The sequence below is a fragment of the Eupeodes corollae genome, chromosome 2 (genome assembly GCF_945859685.1).
Source record: "Eupeodes corollae chromosome 2, idEupCoro1.1, whole genome shotgun sequence".
NCBI classification, from domain to species: Eukaryota; Metazoa; Arthropoda; class Insecta; order Diptera; family Syrphidae; genus Eupeodes; species Eupeodes corollae.
In genome coordinates, this window is record NC_079148.1 from 25,958,806 (window position 1) to 25,977,013 (window position 18,208).

General features: G+C 36.5%; 1 protein-coding gene across 3 annotated transcripts; it reads right to left on the bottom strand.

The window, feature by feature from the left end:
• Positions 1–269: 269 nt before the first annotated feature.
• Positions 270–16,439, bottom strand: LOC129944443 (nuclear pore complex protein Nup153). 3 transcript variants are annotated; one of them, XM_056053872.1, is made up of 8 exons: positions 15,624–16,438; positions 15,239–15,529; positions 12,528–12,778; positions 8,192–12,416; positions 8,010–8,114; positions 7,677–7,754; positions 2,099–2,169; positions 1,358–1,595 (listed from the first exon to the last, which is right to left on the bottom strand). In XM_056053872.1, exons 1-8 carry the CDS (start codon positions 15,732–15,734, stop codon positions 1,508–1,510), a joined length of 5,220 nt encoding a protein of 1,739 aa, XP_055909847.1. In that variant the 5' UTR covers positions 15,735–16,438; the 3' UTR covers positions 1,358–1,507. The 3 variants fall into 3 exon arrangements, with proteins under 3 accessions (XP_055909846.1, XP_055909847.1, XP_055909848.1); XM_056053871.1 differs by lacking the exon at positions 2,099–2,169 and having other exon boundaries at positions 270–1,595; positions 15,624–16,432; XM_056053873.1 differs by lacking the exon at positions 7,677–7,754 and having other exon boundaries at positions 15,624–16,439.
• Between the last annotated feature and the right edge of the window lie 1,769 nt (positions 16,440–18,208).

Below are 18,208 nucleotides of genomic sequence, written 5' to 3' on the forward strand. Positions count from 1 at the left end.
AAAAAAAAAAATATATAATAACATCGTATAAGCAATATTTTTTGTTTATATAACTTTTTTTAGTTTTCATTGTGTTTTCTTTTCTTGTTCAGCATTATAACTATTATTTTTGTTTTGTTTTCGTTTTACTAATATAAATTACAAAATAACAATTAAAATAGAAAATATTTTTTTTATATAATATAATATAATATTTATAGAAGAATAATAATTAATAATTATAATAAAATAGTACAAAAAAATATTTTCAATTAATTTCAAAACAAAATTTTGTTTTTGTCTTACTGCCTAGGAACAAATCGCTGTTAGTTTTTTTATTTGTTGTTGTTTTTCTTTATTATTTATTTATTTATCTTGTCATACAATAAATTGGGTTTATGATTTTATTCATTTAGTCACACTGTTCCTTTATTTCAATTTCCTTGCGATTTTTTAACGTACTTGTACTTTGCTGGATCTTGATAGGGTTTTGTGTTTGTGGTTGTGGTTGCTGTGGTGGTAGTGGTGGTGATACTATTGTTGGCTAAAAATGAAGTTAATTTACCTCGTTTTGGCGGAAGTGAAGTCCGAAGAGTCCTTCTGACAGGTAATGTTGCTGTTTCTGTTTCTGTTGCTGTTGCAGCTGCTTTCGTTGATTTTGAGGATAATGGTTTGTCCTCTCTGGATATAGATCGCTTTCGGATTAATTTATATTTGCTACTACTTGCACTGCTACTATTACTGGTGGAAGAAGTGATAGTAAACTTTTTGTAGGGCAGACGAATACGTGGTGTTTGCCGCACAGTTCTGTTGATCCTATTGATCTCATCTTGGCCTGGCTGCTGTTTGTGGCCACTATTAATAAAATCCTTAACTGAATGAAATGATGATGTTAATGTTGATGTGTGTTTAATTGTTTTAGTTGGGTTTGTCGATTCGTCGCCAGTCTTAACGTTGTCTGTCTTTGATAGATTATATAGGTCATCCTTATTCTGATGCTGATGCCGATGATCCTTAAAATCAGGGGCAGCCGATGCTTTGTCGTTGTTTTTCATGTCGTCCTTTGGGTCGTGGTGGTCACCGTCACCGCCATTGCCATCGCTGACTTTGTTACTTCGATTAATGCTGCTGCTGCTGCTGCCGCTGTTGCTACTTCTGTTTATTGATTCTGCTTCATTTGTTGTTGTTGCTGTTGATGTTCGATAAAATTTGTATTTCTGCATTAAAAAAGATTTTTTATAATGGTATGGTTTTTGATCTGATTGAATTGTTGTTGGTGTTGTTGTTGTTGTTGTTGATAAATCTGCTGGTACTATTACAGTTGAAGGAGAAGATGTTGATAAAAGCTCTTTATTGTTTAAATTATTTAATGCAGCGGTTGTAGAAGCTCGTTGTGAGTCTGTACTGCTTTTTAAGCTGCTGCTGCTGCTGCTAATGGCATTGGCGTTGATGTACGTGTGTTTGTTATTATTTTTGTCGTCCCTAATCGGTCTCAACCATTGTCTACTGCTAACAAAAACATTATGGTCTACCGTGGTTGCGTCCGGCGTGTTACTGGCCGCATTTTTCGACGAGCTGCTTGTTGACTCCCTACTATTCCTGGCGTTGGCATCGGTCTGCAAAAATTTCAAGAAATACATTTTAAAAACCCACATAGTGCGAAAAATAAATTTAAAAATTTCATAATTTAACACGGACATTTATTCCACACAATCATTACTGTGGGATCTCATGAAATACAAATTTGTATAATTTACAAACCAAAACTCATGCGAAACAAATGTTGTAGTTTTGTTTTTATTTTGTTAGATGCTGAGTTAAAAATATAATAATAATAATAATATAATAAAAACAATGAATATAATGCTTGTGGGACAAAATGTTGTTATGAGGACTTTGGCGGTGGTAGCGAAATCTGTGATACTTAAATAATAAATATAAAAACACATTTTATAATTGCGGTGGATGAGAAGAGCAGCCCCCTCCTCGAAAAAAATTTACATAAATAAATGATATAAAAAAGAACAATATTCAAATCAAAACAATTGTAAACAAGAAGAAGATTGGTGATTCTTTTGTGTGTGTGAATTTTAACGACTCGACAATGTCGGGTACTTACGCAAAAATATTATTTGTTGCTGCTGTCGGAGCAGCTGCGTTAAATTGGAAAGGCCCTCCGGAATTTGCACCCTGTAAAAATAAATAGAAGAAAATAGTGTTTTTGTTTTGTTTTGGCTTTATTTTGAATTTTTTGTTTTAACAAATTATGATCGAAGAAAATGGAAAGCAAGATTTAAAAATACACAAAAAGAATAAAAAAAAGTTGATAGAATGGAAAAAATTATGGTCGTGTGTAAAATGAATTAAAAATAAAAGTTTTGAAATAATTGTTTGCAAGGTGTTCTTTGAAAGAATAAAAGGAACGAGTGAAAACCATGTCGTCTTTACCCACAACCAGAGAAATCCAACAACTAATTCTTCATGCTCTATGAGACTATAAAAAAAACATGAAATATTAAAAATACATTAAACAGGAGTTTGTACGAGTTTGATGTTTTAGAAATTTGATGTTGCAATACAAAATATGCATACATATTTTATTGTAGTGTCAGAATATGCGACAAGTTAAGATTACATTTGTAGAATTTGCACTTAACGAAAAATGTAGAAAATTTATCTTAATTAATTAAAGTTGCCATCGAACGATATCAAATTTATAAAAAGCTGCATTTCTGATAAAAACGATACTTTAGTTTTTTTAATAAAACAGCTTTTCTAACAGCGTGTTTATAACCGTTGTTGGATAAAAGACACATTAGTAGCTTTGTTCAAATATTTGACTTGTCAATTTTAAGCAAATAAGGAGTAAAACAAACAACGAAATTTATAGAAATTGAATTTCAAGGTCAAATCAAAACATGTTGATGTAATATTAATACTTAAGCATTAAGTTTTTTTTTTCAAAAACGTGTGATTAAAATGTATTTGAAACTTAGAAAACTAAGATCTTTACATCCAACTGCCGGAAAATGGGAATCATTTCATCATGTTTGACATATTTTGGTGTTAATGTTGAGTATCAAAATATTTTTTTGCAGAAACAACTGTTGTTTGTCTTTGAAAACACTATTCAAATGAAGATTTATACATTTTTCAAGGGGTGTAGAGGATGATTTAATTATTCGAAAAATTACTTCTTCACAAAGGATGACTTCGTCACAAAGTTTAAAAAAATAAAAAATGTATGTACAAAATAATCGATTAGATGATTGAATATAGAAGGACCCAGAGTTGAAGGTTATCTACACGATCAAGATGAATATGTAGTTAAAATGATTAAAAAAAAATTATAGCGCCATCTTTATTTGAGTTGGGAAAGAAGATGAATATACAATTTGTTCAGTACTATAACCAACTCCCTTGGGAGAAAGGTCCAACAAACAGAGCGCATTTGTAATAGAGTACTCGTTTCTTTCTATTCTTACAAGGTTACAGTTCTTAAACGTTTTAATGTGGATCGTTAAAAAGGAGGTAAATAAACAAAATCTTCGTAGCTGGTGGAAGGAGAACCTCTACGTGATTCCAGAGAAGTCTCTTCATTCGTCGAAGGTTATAGTCCAAAGTGTAAGAAACTCAACCGCGGTAATTGGAAGAGCTCAACTCAACCGCGGTAATTGGATTCAATATATGAAGGCTCTGCCAACATTTCCATTACATTTGTATTCCTTTTGCGTCAAAATCAGAAATCGTCATCTGAATGACTTTATTTTTAAAGCTTCCAAATAAAAATATAATGTATACTTGTCAAAAAAATTCGCCTACTTTTTTGTTTTCAACGCCGCAGGATCGTGAAGTTCGTCCAAAATCTGTTATTTTTATATCAAACCCTTTCCACAATTTTATCATAAGGAACATTATAAATAAAACAAGAACGCTCATTATTAAAATTTGTTTGTAATACATGAATTCATAAACCTATTGCCAAATTCTATCTAAAGTGTAGTTAATAATTTGAAATAATTTCTTAAGCAAAAATGGTTTAAGTATCTAGCAGTAAACTTTTGATTTTTCGTTTACGATAAACGTTTTTTTGGCGCTTACGATTTACAATATCGGCAATGGCTCGATATACGAGTAAAATATATTTTGATGATACATTATTGCTAGAGATGATGACCTATGTCTATAACCCTTAAATTAAATAGCATTCGATATGTTGAGGTTGTTTCGAGATAAACTAAATCCAAACGGGGTAATAATTCCAGCTTTAATGCATGCGGACGACATCGTATTTCTGTCTGATTCTGTGGATGGGCTTCAGAGAATGATTAACAGACTCAACATATATTGTTAGACTTGGAATTTAACAGTCAACCTGGAGAAATCCACAATTATGGTGTTCAGAGACGGCGGCGGTCGATATGCTTGCTTGAAAAAGTGGAAGTTCAATGGAGAAGATGCAAATACAAATATCTTGGTATGATGATATCGGCGAACTTAAATGTAAATATACAGCTCGATGAAAAACTATCAGATGCTAAACGAGCAATTTCATCGATTTGGGGACGTTGCATTAGTAACAATTACGTGTCGCACAGTGCAAAACAAACAATATTTCATTCAACCGCAGCTTCAGTCCTTTACGAAGCACAGTTTTAGGGATACAGAACATATGAATCTGTCGAAACTTATTCGCTATTTTTTAAAGAGGATGTTCCGTTTACCGAAAAAAACTCCAAATTATATGTTGTATATTGAAACTGGTACTCCCCTTATGTTTTTGAATACCCTAGAATTGCATTTTAATTATGTTATCAAAGTTTTAGAGATGGAAGAAACTAGAATACCAAACATAGTAATGCGAAATATTATTCAAACGGGCGTGTGGATAGAAATCGCATCAGAGTGTGGAGTAGAGTTAGATATCCAGACAAAAGAATAACCTTCATATCTAAGAGAGAAATTCAACTTGTTGTTAGATAAATTCGGTAGAATCTAATATAATAGATACATTGAAGATGCTGGAGCTTCACTGTATAGGAATTAAAATAGAAAATTAAACCATTATTTTAGTGAAAACACATACTTTCTAGATTGCTACTCTGTTGAAAAAATCAGTAATTTCTTGAAAATAAGAGGTGAAATAATAAGTTTAAATTGTATACCCCACCGAACGGATCTACCAATTATTTCCGAACTTTGCAACATGAACACCAAGGAGAACGTTTTCCATTTTCTTGCAGTTTGTACCATTTTTAAAGAACTTCGTGTTATGGTATTTTGTAAAAAAAAAACTTGAAGAAGGAGAGACAATAAGCATCTTAAACAGCAAAAAGGATGGAATGTTTTAAACAACTATACAGTAGCTGCACTTCGATACAAAAAACGAATTTTAGAGGGAGATTAAAATTTTTTTTGTAAATAACTTACGATTTTTATTTATTGTCAACCTGGTAGAGGGCTTTGACCCACAATAAATAGGCTAAGATAACTAAAAGTCATTACAACTAACTAACTTAACTAAATCCATCCAAATGTGTTTCTTCCTAGGTGCAAATTCAAACAAAAGATGCTTTTTTCTAAGTCTGAAACATGCCTGCATTAGTGGCTACTATATTAGTTGAAAAACCCCAGAATAGCCAATTCTTAGCTGAAACGTGGAAAATAAACAAGATATGAAATCGTTCTTCATGAAAACAACTACATTTTTGAAAAATAAAACATTTGGCTGATTTGCCACAAAAAAGTCCTTTTCTTGCTCTTATAGACCAAACAAACATTTCTTGGAACAACGGGTTCCAACGCCAGAATCAAATATTAGGTTAGGTAAGGTTAAAGTGGCTGCGAATTCAGAATCCACACACTTAGGCCAAAAGTAAAGGCCCATTGTGATACCACATGAATCTAGAGAATTACTTGTTACTAGTCGAACCATTTCGAGCTTTTTATAAAGCGAAGAAGATATTTGATATCCTTTTTAGCTTGTTCAATGGGATTATCAAAAGAGTAGTCTCCCAGATGAAGTTTGCGTCTTAATGATAGAGCAGGGCAAATGCAGTTTGTTTCCTCTTCTTCCTCGTTCATACAGCTCCTGCGGGAGTCATTTGAGGCTACATTAAGTCGTATTGCGTGTTTGCCTATAAGACAGTGTCCCGTAAGGACACCTATTAGGGAGCTAATATGAAGTCTGCTTTGCGATAGCAAGTCTTTAGAGCGCTTTAGGTGCAGTGAAGGCCATATGAGTTTTGCGGCTGCGAATGTTGGTAAATTGTGCCACCTGAGTTTATTACCGCAAAAGCTGTGCTGCCTTTCAGGTGAAATAGGTATGACGGTTTCATTTTTAGCGAGTTCATCGGCTCTACAGTGATGTCTCTGTGGCTCGGCACCCAACAGAGGTGAATGTTAAATTGCTATGCCATCTCCATAAGAGACGATCGACAATCGAGGGTCCTTTGAGATTATAATCAGATGTTGACCCTTTCAAAAATGATGCTTCGAAAATCTCTCATGAAAATAAGCTCGGGTGAAGATTCAACAACGAGAGTGACTTTACTATATTCAAAAAGCTGAAAATAAAGTGGATGAGATGGCTGCGGCATGAGAAGTGATTAGACAGACAGACGGTATTTGAATCAAACACAGGTGGCGTACGCAATAGAGAAAGTCAACGCAACTATTGGCCTTAACCAATTTGACACGCTGAGTTGGATGTAGGTTGCTATGGACAGAGCCGGCTGTTGAGTTCGTATTTCATCCTCGATTGTAAGATCCATCAAAAGTAAAGTGAGTAAGATCTTTTACGCAATTTGTAAAAATGTCTGCTAAATTAGTGAAAACGCTTTGATTGTCTTGGAGGGGTTTATTTTGAAAAACAATAAAATCAAATAAAAATAAAGTAAATTAGACCGAAATATTAAAATTTGAAGAACATTTTCTAAATCTCACTTTTCAGTTGAAATACTTTGTTTTAACTCTTATTTTTGTTCAGCAATATTTTCATTCGAACCATACAAAATTTGAATAAAGACAAATTAAAAAACCTGTAACTTTCAACGGAAAAATCCTTTTTTTAATCTGAACCATTTTCAAGGAAAGTGTTAGGAGTTACATCAAGAGTGTATTGGAATCGAAGGACTGGAGTGCAGTATAACCATAAAACTAATATTTTTAGGTTAATTTTCAATTCTTTTTGATTTTCAGAAAACATCAATATTCGGTTATTTATTCCTAAATTAAACACACAACACAAAACTTTCAAAAGCAATTAGAAAATATTTTGTTCTGTTAGTAAATAAAATGAAGTTAGTAACATAAAATAGAAAAAGTAAAAAACAAATTGTATAAATTGTTAAAAAATATGCAAATACAGAAATGGGGGCGCACAAAAAAGCCAAATTAAAAATATGTTATCATATTGTTATATTATTTATCATTAGACAAGCATATAGCAGCGAACAATATAAAACATTCAAAAATGTGTATGGTTAGCCTGGAATAACATGAACACTCTTCTTTAAGCATTCTTAAAAATTCAGATTTTTGAATTGATTAAAATGTGTAGTAATGTTTTTTAATGACTGTTCTTTTTTGTATGTGTTGAGTTTGCAAAAACAGAAAACAAAAAATGAAGTAAGCACAATAAAAAAAATGATTTAAAAGGAAATGAAAAACAAAAACATCAATATTTATGTCTTTACCTCAACACCACCAAAATTAAAAACAGCCGGTGTACTGGTCGGAGCTCCAAATTGAAACGGTTGTGCTATGTTGGTTGACTTTACATATTTTTCATCATCATTGTTAGATTCGCATATTTTTTTGATTTTATTTGAATTTTTTTACAAAGAATTTTTGAAAAGGGGAAAGAAGGAATAAACAAAATAAAATAGATAAGAACTAAATTAGAACTACAAGAACTTGAAAAAGAAGATATAAATAAAAATACAATATTTCTTCTTTTTTTTTTGAGAAAAGAAATAATTTCTACAAAAACGAGACCGAGAGAGAATTGTTTTTGAGTCTAATCTTACCTCTGTTGCCCCTGTAAAATTAAAACTAGGTGTACTCGACGTTGAAAACTTGAATACAGCATCCGCAGCGGGTTTATTGGCGGTTCCTCCAAAAGAAAAGCCACTCTGCAAAAAGAAGACAAGAGTAATCAATTAAAGAAAAAACTGTTTAGAAGAAATCGATTTTTACAATAGAAACTTACATTTGTTGAAGTCTGTGCGCTGCCAAAGTTAAACGCCATATCGGCTTTCTTGGGCGCTGGTGCTCCATCTCCACTGCCTGACGATGAGGCAGCTGCTAGTGAGCCAAATCCACTTGAAAACGCGGAGGAACCGAATGTTGGCATCGCAGCTGGATTAGTGCTGCTGTTTGATGGCGCAGCAGGGGCCGTTGCAGTCGCGGCTGGCGCTCCGAAACCCTCAAAACCCATCGAGGAGCCAAACACAGGGGTGGAACTTGAGGAACCAAACATATTGCTGGACGAAGACGCACCACCTGAGGGGGCTGTTGTATTCGAACCAAATATTGTGGAGGTTGCTGAGGGTGTTCCGAATGAGGGTACTGCTGATGGAGGAGCTGCTGCAACCATAGGTTTCACCTCACCTACTTGTTGCTGTTGCTGTTGGCTAGAACCAAACATTGGCGTCGTTTGACCGAAAATCGATGCGGGTGATCCAAAAGCTGGCAAGGCGTTACTTTTGGGCTCTTCGGGTGGTTTTGTCGAACCAAATGTAAATGTGTTTGTTGGCCAACTTGATGCGGTTGTTGCTGGGGCAGCAGCCGTTCCCGACGAAGCTTCGAAGGTGCTTGCTCCGAAAACCGGTTTATTGTTTGTATTCGCAGCTGAAGATGAGCCTCCACTACTTCCAAATACAAATGGCGCCGGTGAGGGATTCGTAGATGAGGAAGTATTTGCGATCGATAAACCTGTTGAGGAAATAGTGGAAGTTGTGGTTGCTCCTACTGCTGCTGCTGGAGCCGAAAAATTGGGCGCTGCAGGTTTTGAACCAAAAACTGAAGACGTAGCAGTTGTGGTTGACGAGGAAGCAGCTGCTGCTCCAAATAATGAAGTCGTAGCAGGTTTTCCAAAAATGAAACCAGTTGTGGAACTGCTGACTGTTGCTGTGGCAGGTGCAGCTGCGTTAGCGCCGGCGGCGGCTCCAAACACAGGTGTTGCACTCTTTGAGGGCGCGCCACTTGTAGAGCTCGTTGCTGCCGAAGGTGAACCGAACAGAGAAGGTGCAGTACTTGAACCACTCGTCATATCCTTTCCGAAAGCAAAGCCCGGAGACATGGTGGTTGGAGCTTTGGGCGAAAATGCAGACGATGTCGTTGTAGCTGGTTTGCCAAATACGAATCCAGGGCTGCCAAAAGTCGCCTTAGGTGGCATTTTGTTTTCATCCGTTGTAGCGTTGAATGTGATTGGTTTGATAGCTGCAGCCGGGGCTGGAGTATTTGTGTTTGTATTTGTATTTAACGCTCCGAAAACCAAGCCTTTAGTTTCGGCGGCTGGCTTCACTTCTTCGGGTTTCTTCACCCCGCCAAATGCCGATGAAGTAATTGTATTAAACATTGACGACGAAGCCGGAGTGGAAGATGTGGAAGTAACTGTGGAGTTCGTGTTGGTGGGGTTTTTAATTTCAGCTGTAGCCGAGGGTAGCTTGAATGTGACATTAGCCGACTTGGTGTCTGGTGCTGCCGCAGGTTTTAGGCCAAAGCTGAAACCCGTGGCGGGAGTAGTAGTAGCGGTAGTAGAAGAATCCGACTTACTACTGTCTGCTGATTGAACGCCAAATTTGAAACCTGTCGTTGCATTTGTTTTAACAACATCTGGAACGTCCTTGGAGGTAATTGCTGGTGTGTCTGATTGAGGCTTAATGCCGAAGGAGAAGCCGCTGCTGGAAACGGAAGCATCGTTTGCTTTCGCTGGCATGCCGAAAGTAAAGCCAGACTTGTTCTCAGTCTTACTGGACGCCACTGCCTCTGCCTTGAGTTCGTCTTCCTTTTTGGCGCCAGCGGCTCCACCGAATCCAAAGGTGAACTTGGAGGCACTACTCGTGCCAAAATTGAACTGAGGCACACTGTCGCTGACCACCTGCGTGCCTGGCTTTGCTTGTTCACAGCAAACACATTTATTGCGTTCAGCATCGTTACGGGTCATACAGGCATCACACTCCCACTTGGAGGCTTTTTGTTGTGCCACAAGCGATTTGAAACCAACATCTGTTGTTTGTAGTTTAGGAGCACTGGCAGTAGTCGATGCGGCAGCTGCTCCTGGCTTCTTGGTGCAGCAAGCCACACATTCCGCGGCGTCACTCTTGTTGCGCACCATGCACGCTTCGCACTCCCAGGTGTCAGACTTGGGTTTGAAGGCTTCCCCGAAGGTGTTTTTCACTGCCAACGAGTTGGTGTTTGTGAATGACAGAGTTGGAGCTGCTGCTGCTGCTGCGGGTTTAACCCGAGGAGTTGTGCAAGCAACACACTTATCAGCAGTGTCCTTGTTTCTTATCATACATGCCGAGCACTCCCATTCGTTGGAAGGCTTCTTGAATTGATCCCCAAATTGTGTTATAGGTGGCTTGGCCACAGCCAAGGGTGCGGCCTTTTCAGTTGGCTTCTTCAGGGCATCGAGAACGCTACCAGTCTTCAGCTGAGGCTGAGGTGAGGCAGCCGCTGTGGGAGGCGCTGTCTTTTCCTTTTCAGCTTCTTTCCGTCCCACAATGAGGGGCGAGCTAAACTTGAAATTATTTATAGGAGCAATATCACCTTTTGATGGAGTGCAACTCACACTGACGGGGGATGAGAACTTAAATTCAGAATTCGAAGGAGTTGTGGTCGAGGATGAAGAGCCAGATCCGAAGTTAAAGTTTACAGAGGGTTTTGGCTTTTCTGTTGATTTTTCTGGTTCCTTGGCAAGGCCAAAGTTAAAGTTATTTGTAGGCTTAGCTTCGGGAGCAGAGGCGAACTTGAAATCGACTTTGGGTTGCTGCGGGGAAGCAGCAGTATTATTAACAGCAATATCGATTTTCGGCACAGACCGCATAAATGGAAATGCGATGTTTGGAAGATTAGCTGGAGCTGGTGGCTCCTCATCTTCGGCGTGGTTGTTCTTCGAGCTCACCCTTGAGCTTGCAGTGACCTTATTCTTGATCTTGCTGACATGTTTATTTGCGTTTTTGTCCGTGGTCTGTTCTTCATCCTGCCCTGGCAACTTGTACTCACATTCTCTGTTCAGAGCCGATTTTGATGTATTGGCGATTTGTCGAGAACGCTCGGTGCAATTTTGCATCTTCTTCATTTGCAGCAGCTGCGACATCGATGGAACCTGCAATTCCTTTAGTGGCGGCAAGAGTTTCTTGGAGTCATTGTTGGTAGGATTTAGAGTCACGGCTGGACGTGTGTAGGGTTTGCGCACTGTGGAGAGCCGGACACTTCTTGCCGAAGCCAAATCAGCTTCACTAAAGCGCTTGCCAGCAGCATTGCGATTTGCTAGCATTGATGGAGTCTTTATATTGCTTGCCATCTTCTTTGCATCGTTAAGTGGAGTGGAGAAGTCGTTTATCAACTCCAAGATTCTCTTTGCTGTGTTGGAAATGGCGGTGGAATTAGATTGGTCGTTACCTTGGGCCAGTGAGTTCGTAGATGACGACAATGTCGACAGGCTTGAAGTTGGCCGAATCAAAGTGGGGGCAATGCGGACCGATTGATTCAAACTGCGGTTGAATTTGCTGTATGCAGCAGCTCCGCCATACGTTGTTTGACCTTTATAGAATGGAGACGACGTGTGCAAGAGACGACTGTCACTTAAGGCCGAAGTGCTTCCGTATATGGATGAATTGAATTGACGACGATTGAGGCTCGTTAGTGAGAGTGTCGAGTTGTTAAGCATACCCGGCATATTCTTCTCTGAGAATAACGATTTTCGTCCCTCCAAGTGGCTGTAGAAATTCAATCCATTGCCCGACATTGTGCGCAGGCTACGATTTCCCTGATTGAATAATCCAGATTTTGGGGCAGCTACCTGGGCAACACTTGAGCTTCTACTTTCTCCACTTTCGGTAGCGACCGAAGAAGAACGACCCATTCGATTGCCATTCGTGAATTTGGGCTTCTTTGATGTGACCTTGGCGATCTCTTCACTCTCCTCATTGTCATCGTCATCATCGACCTCTAGGTCTTCGTCACCTCTGTTAATATTTTGAGTAACTGCTCTACGTTCTTCGTCCTCGTTGTCATCTTCGTCATCATTTCCTTCAATTATTGTTCCCGTACACGATTGGGGTACATAAGAGGCACCCGAACCAACACCAACACCAACACCCGCTCCAGCTGTCCTCATGCTCATCATTGAGCGACGTTTGAAGTCATTTAGATTACGATGTGATTCGGTTGATGTGCTGGAAGGTATGTTAAGGCTTCTTCGGGAACTTTTTTTATTGTATAAAAAAAAAAGAAACATAAAACAAACATTTTTATTTTTTAGTATAGCGAATTTTAATGGGTATAATTTTTCTTTTGGTGCTTTGTTTGAAACTTACCTCATGCTTGTGTTTAGTAGATTTCTTTCTGGAACAACTTCAATTATATCAGCTGAATCAACTGTTGAAGATTGCTCGGTTACAACACTCCTCAGGGTATTTGTTGTTGTGAATTTCGGTTGAGGACCGAAATTGTAAGCTGGTTCTTTTCGATTTCCATGTAAACTTATAAATGTCGTCCTTTGGCGTCCCCTCAATGTTGGGGTGGACGACACTAATTTTTGATTATCCTTAAAATTGGTTCTAGTTTCCTGCAAATAAAATATGATACATTTTTTTTTTAAATTCAATTGAAGAATTCTAAATAATATTGAAACGAAAAAAGGATAAGAAAAATTAATGAGATGTGAAAATGTCTTCCATTCTTTTAATATTATTAAAAATATTATAAACTTTGTCCTTAAATTAAATTTCTTAAACTTAGAAAATCTCTGATAATTTCGTCCGTTTATGTTTCTAAGATTTCTGAGGATTCAGTAAAACTTTCTTCCCTTTTTAGTTGTGCGATAGGGAATTATTAATTGCATCATAAAAATTCTATTCTCAGATTTTTATTTCTGAGAATACAACCATCTCTGAGATCTTACAAATATTCTGGCCAATTAAACTTTATTGGAAAATGTAAAATTTGTAATTGCATGTACGCCTACGGTCAGAAATCGCCCTGGAATTCTCTGGCACGACACCAAGTGAAAACATTGAAGCAGTAAGGAATTGCTGAATCATTTCATTTGAAAAGTTAGTATACCTATTGTGTTTAAGCGTGTACCAGCCCAAATTTGCCTCATCCGAATGGGACTTTTCCTCTTCCTAGAACTGAAGGCCTCTTGCAATGATTGGAGAGATAAAAGATTATCACAGAGAGAGCTTTCAAATTCGAAACATACAAATTTATTGCAAAAGATAAGATACTGTACTGTACTGTTGGACAAACAACCAAACTATCGGAGTATTGAAGCAATTCAATCCTTGAAACTCCTGAAACAATACCAGCAGCCGATAACAATGTAGAAGAAAAAATACGTGGCCGGCTGCTTAAATCCAATAGAGCCTACTATTGTCTGTGAAAGGTTTTTAGGTCCAGAAATATTCCTATAACTTTAAACCTGGTGCTACACCACCAGTACTCATATATGGATCCAAGAACTGGTTGTTAAGCAAAAGGCACTCCATCCTCTTGTCGCTTGTTCGAGAGGAGAGCCTTAAGGAGAATTGTTAGCTCATGTGAGACGCTAGAATCATGAGCATCATAGGCAAATTTTGATAAATCACTTTTTCATGACAAAAATTACTCCTGGAGAATTTGTCAATTCCTCGCAAGAGGCAGTACCCGTGAATAAAACTTAAGGTGGCACAGGCACTAACCATCATGCCACGGGCATCAATACCTTCCTGACCTATATTCAAAACAAGTGACCTGAAGGTTAGTCATACCGTTTACAAGTTCGTCTTCATATTTTCTTAGGAGCTGTTTAGAGGATGATGTAGTCGAATAATAGCATTAAACTTTTTTTGGAAATAAACCTGCTTCTTTTTTTGCATTCTGATTTAAGACACTGTCAAGCGCAGACAGGAGAAAAGACTTGATGTCTATGTATATTAAAGTTGTATATAAAAGTCCTTACCCTTCGCCTTCGAGATGCGGTTAAAGTGATAATAATTAATGTTCCTTTTTGCTGTAAGGAATATTTAAAACTTAACCGAAGATTTCCTCACTTTCCTTGTTGCATACATTTGTAGAACGAACCCCTTTTTAAAATCAATCGTACTGTTAAGTATAGAGATTAGTTCCTTTGCCGTACTACGTGAATGTGGAATGTTAATTGTCTTTTCCTTTCCTGACGGTCGCACTGAGAACCTTTGTTATGGTCTTAAAATGTAGAAAATTATATCAAAAAACCTATTGAATTACTGTTTATATATTTCAAGGCAAACAAGAAAATCAATGTAAATATTTTTGCATTATTTTATTTAAATTATATTTTTTTACGTTTTTTTTTTTTTTAATATTCTACTAACCCGCAAAAGAACAAGACCCTACACAACTGACTAGCAGTGTATTAACACTCGTCTCTTTGATCTTGACTTTTATACAAGACACAATTCTGGCGCGCAGCCCGCAGTGATCAGAGTCCTACTAGGTAACTTCTTAGGACAATGCGAAGTTGCATACATTTACCCTTAAGTTCAGTTTGCGAAAGACTATGCAACTTAATGTTAATTACATGTAATTCACAACCAAAGACGTACAAAGTGAATTTAAAATTATTGTTTGCCCCGAAAAAAAAAACTATGCAGGTAAAAGTACAGTTCTTTTGAAATTTGTTCTCAACCATTTAAATGGAATGAAGTTTTAATTTAATTTAAAAATCATCTGAAAACCCCAAAACTAGGACATCACAAACATTTTATCGATTTTAATTCCTACTTCCATAAAAGGCATCCTTACAAAGGATACCTACATTCAAAGGCATCACATTCAATCAAGTTTCTGTTTCATCACTTTACTTGCAGTTGCCTTCGCCTCTGCCAGTTGTTGCAGACAAAGTGGCGCGTAACAAAAATGATGCAATGCGTTTTTAAGGGTTCAGGTACATTATGAAGATGATGCACAATGCTATTGACCCCACTTGAGATCGATGCGCCTCCTTACAAGAGGCAAATATCATTTGCATAAGAATTGTATAGAAAGTTTGCACATAAATTCATACCTCAACATTTAGTCGGGATCTTTTAGTTGGCGGCTGAGCCGATATTGGAGATGAATATTCGTCGGCGTCCTCTCCGCCACTGTTGTCACTGCCATCGTCGTCTTCATCGTTGTCCGAATTATCCGCGCGGGGTTCATGATCGTCTTCTTCATTGCGGCGTCGTCTACGACTCGCTCCGACCCCACCGTTGCTTTGAGATAAGTTTGCAGCTGAGGCCGATGGTGAGAACCATTTGGTGAGCTGCTGTGGCAAGATGCTCGAGACGCGTGACCTAACTTTTCCGATAATCGACTGAAATGTGATGGAGAATGACATTTTTTAGAGTTGAGAATGTTTTAATTGATTTTGTTATTGTAATTTTTATTATTTCAATTCCTATGCTTACGTTATTCGCTTCATCACGTTCGTCGCCTGATTGATGGAGCTGCTGCTGCTGCTGGTGGTGGTGGTGATGATGCAGGTCGCCCCGACGTGTGGGGCTATCAGGCTCCGACATTTTTCTATGGGCGAATAGCGGCGACAAAGCTTGCTTTTCAACTAAAAACAAAAAAGAATCCTACTCCCAAACGCTCTGTGGGTGTTCCGCGTTCCCAATTGTCGATTGAATTACAATTTTATTTGAATTTACAACTTTTTGTTAATTATTTTAAATTTTATTCCGAATTTTTCAAAAATCCACGCGAAACCACACAAAAAATATTACTTCTGTCAAAAAATAAAAAAGAATGTGTTGGCCTCGCTCTAGCTTTTATTTGTATGAGAACCTCTCCGGTTTTTTAAAAGAAAGCTGTTTCTTTCTTTTCAATTGATAAGATATATTTGTTTATTCCTTCACTCACACACACACTACGCGCTATAGCTATATAAAGTTTTCCTATTTGCTATTTCTTTCTCATTCTCATCATTCACTGCCGACGGAGTACGAACGACACGGCGGAGATCGAGATGAAGATGATGAAGAACGAACCCATTTTACTTTGCATTTTTGTTCTTTTTTTTTCTACTCCTTTTTAACTTGAAACAATTTTTTTTCTTTTTGTTCAAATCGAAAATTTATGCTGAATTAGAATGAGTTTTATTTAATTAATCACTTAATTTATGTTTATGGATCAACTTTAGTTGGAATTGTATGTGGAAATTATATTTAAAATAAGATAAAATAAAAGTTTCATAAAAGTACAGTGAAACGCGACCACACTTTCGCGTAAAGAAATGGCGGAATCGGATTATTTTCGGAGCTATTGATGGGCAATCGTCTGAGTTCGGAAAAATGCAAATATGGTGGTTGAAACTTGAGTTGTCTGTGAGAGCTGGTAGAGGGCGTTATTTTTGCAACTTAGTGATGCCAAGCTGTCTTTTAAATTGAAAATATATTTAACGCTGAATAATTTTACTTTTGGAAGACCATTGATACCATACTGGATATGGACAGTTTATTCTCATACAAAAAACCTCTACACATTCTTTGGGAATGCTTTCCCTTTTGTAGCTTTAGTGGACATAATTATAAATATTTCTTAAATGCTATCTCTAGTTTCTTTGACTTAATAATCTTTCTTTCAAAGAAACTAAGGATATCTATCATTAAAAAATTTAACAAAATACCAATCGTAAAATTGAATGTGTAATCGAGATTTTATGTACTCAATTAAGATCCACTCTTTTCTAAGAACTATAAAAGATCTATTTTGTATATTATAATAATACTACGTCTCCACCGTGCACTAAACCGAGATTTAGCTAGATTTGTCACAAATCTCCTTGAAATCTCACAGATTTACAATAGAAATTTTAATCTCCTCAAATGAAGATTTCAAATGAAACTCTTTGAAATCTACTTAGAAACATTAGTTTGCCAAATCAAACAAACTTTTGTTTCGGAGAGTATAAATAAAATAAAACTAATTACGATTGGTTGTTATGACAAAGTCAAATTAATCTCCTTTTCTTTGGTGGAAACACCTCATGATTTATTTTAAATCATTTGCCTTAAATCTCGGATTATTTTTTGGTGGAAACGTGCTATTAGATTATGACTTAAAGTACATGTACATCCAAGCTATAGCGACTTTGACAGATTAATTATTTTTCATTTTGAGTATGTGTATATAAAAAAAATCAAAAATTTCCATCCATTTGCTCAGAAAAATATATTAAAATTAGGAAACTTGTAAGTAGAAAAACATGGCTACAAATGGTTACCGCGCATATTTCAAAGTTGGCAACTAATCACGAATAAATAAAAAGAGGGAAAAACACACCTTAAATTATTATGAGAGATGCAAACATGGTAGATTGAAGTTCGGCTCGTTGCCACTATGCTCGATCGTGTACAGCCAGCTTAATAATTTCAACCCACTTATTTTAAGAGATTCAAATACGTAATTCAATTTTGACAAGCAATATAACAACTCTGAAAGTCAGTGACATAAAATTAATGGCCATTTTAACTTTAAGTAATCTTCTGAATTCATATAACAACTGTATAATTGTTCTTATAAGAGCAGTGCATGGAATGGTCCTGTCAACATTTGGGAATTCCAATTAATGGGTCCGTTTAAGAGTATTTGCTTAGTTTATTTTCACACGCTGTCACTTTTTCGACATGTTAGGAAGAGAAAGGTTTAAAACGGTGGACTCCATTGGTGAATTGTTAAATATTTAGCAAATTACTAACTAGTGAATAATTGTTAAACTTTTAACAAAAACTTAAAGTTCAAATTTTTTCACCATTATGTAAAGAGTTATTAATGTTTCATTTTAAATAGCCCGTTACATTGACATATATCAATTTTAAACTTGAAATATATTGACATTTGACAAGTAAAAACTATGCCAGTAATAAAAATGAAACATTTAACTTAAAATATAAGATAAATTGCATTGATCCATAATTGATTCAATACTTTAATGATTTCATTTAAAAAATTTTTTGTTTCAATACGAAAGAAAATTGTATATTTTATATTA

What these genes read in the sequence shown, in the direction of transcription:
- LOC129944443 (XM_056053871.1), bottom strand. Translation starts at nt 15,734, where the DNA reads ATGTCGGAGCCTGATAGCCCCACACGTCGGGGCGACCTGCATCATCAC. An exon ending in GCGCACAGACTTCAACAAAT is followed by an intron (nt 8,115 to 8,191) that starts GTAAGTTTCTAT and finishes TTCTTTTTGCAG; the next exon opens with AGTGGCTTTTCTTTTGGAGG. An exon ending in TTAATTTTGGTGGTGTTGAG is followed by an intron (nt 1,596 to 7,676) that starts GTAAAGACATAA and finishes AAATTTTTGCAG; the next exon opens with ACCGATGCCAACGCCAGGAA.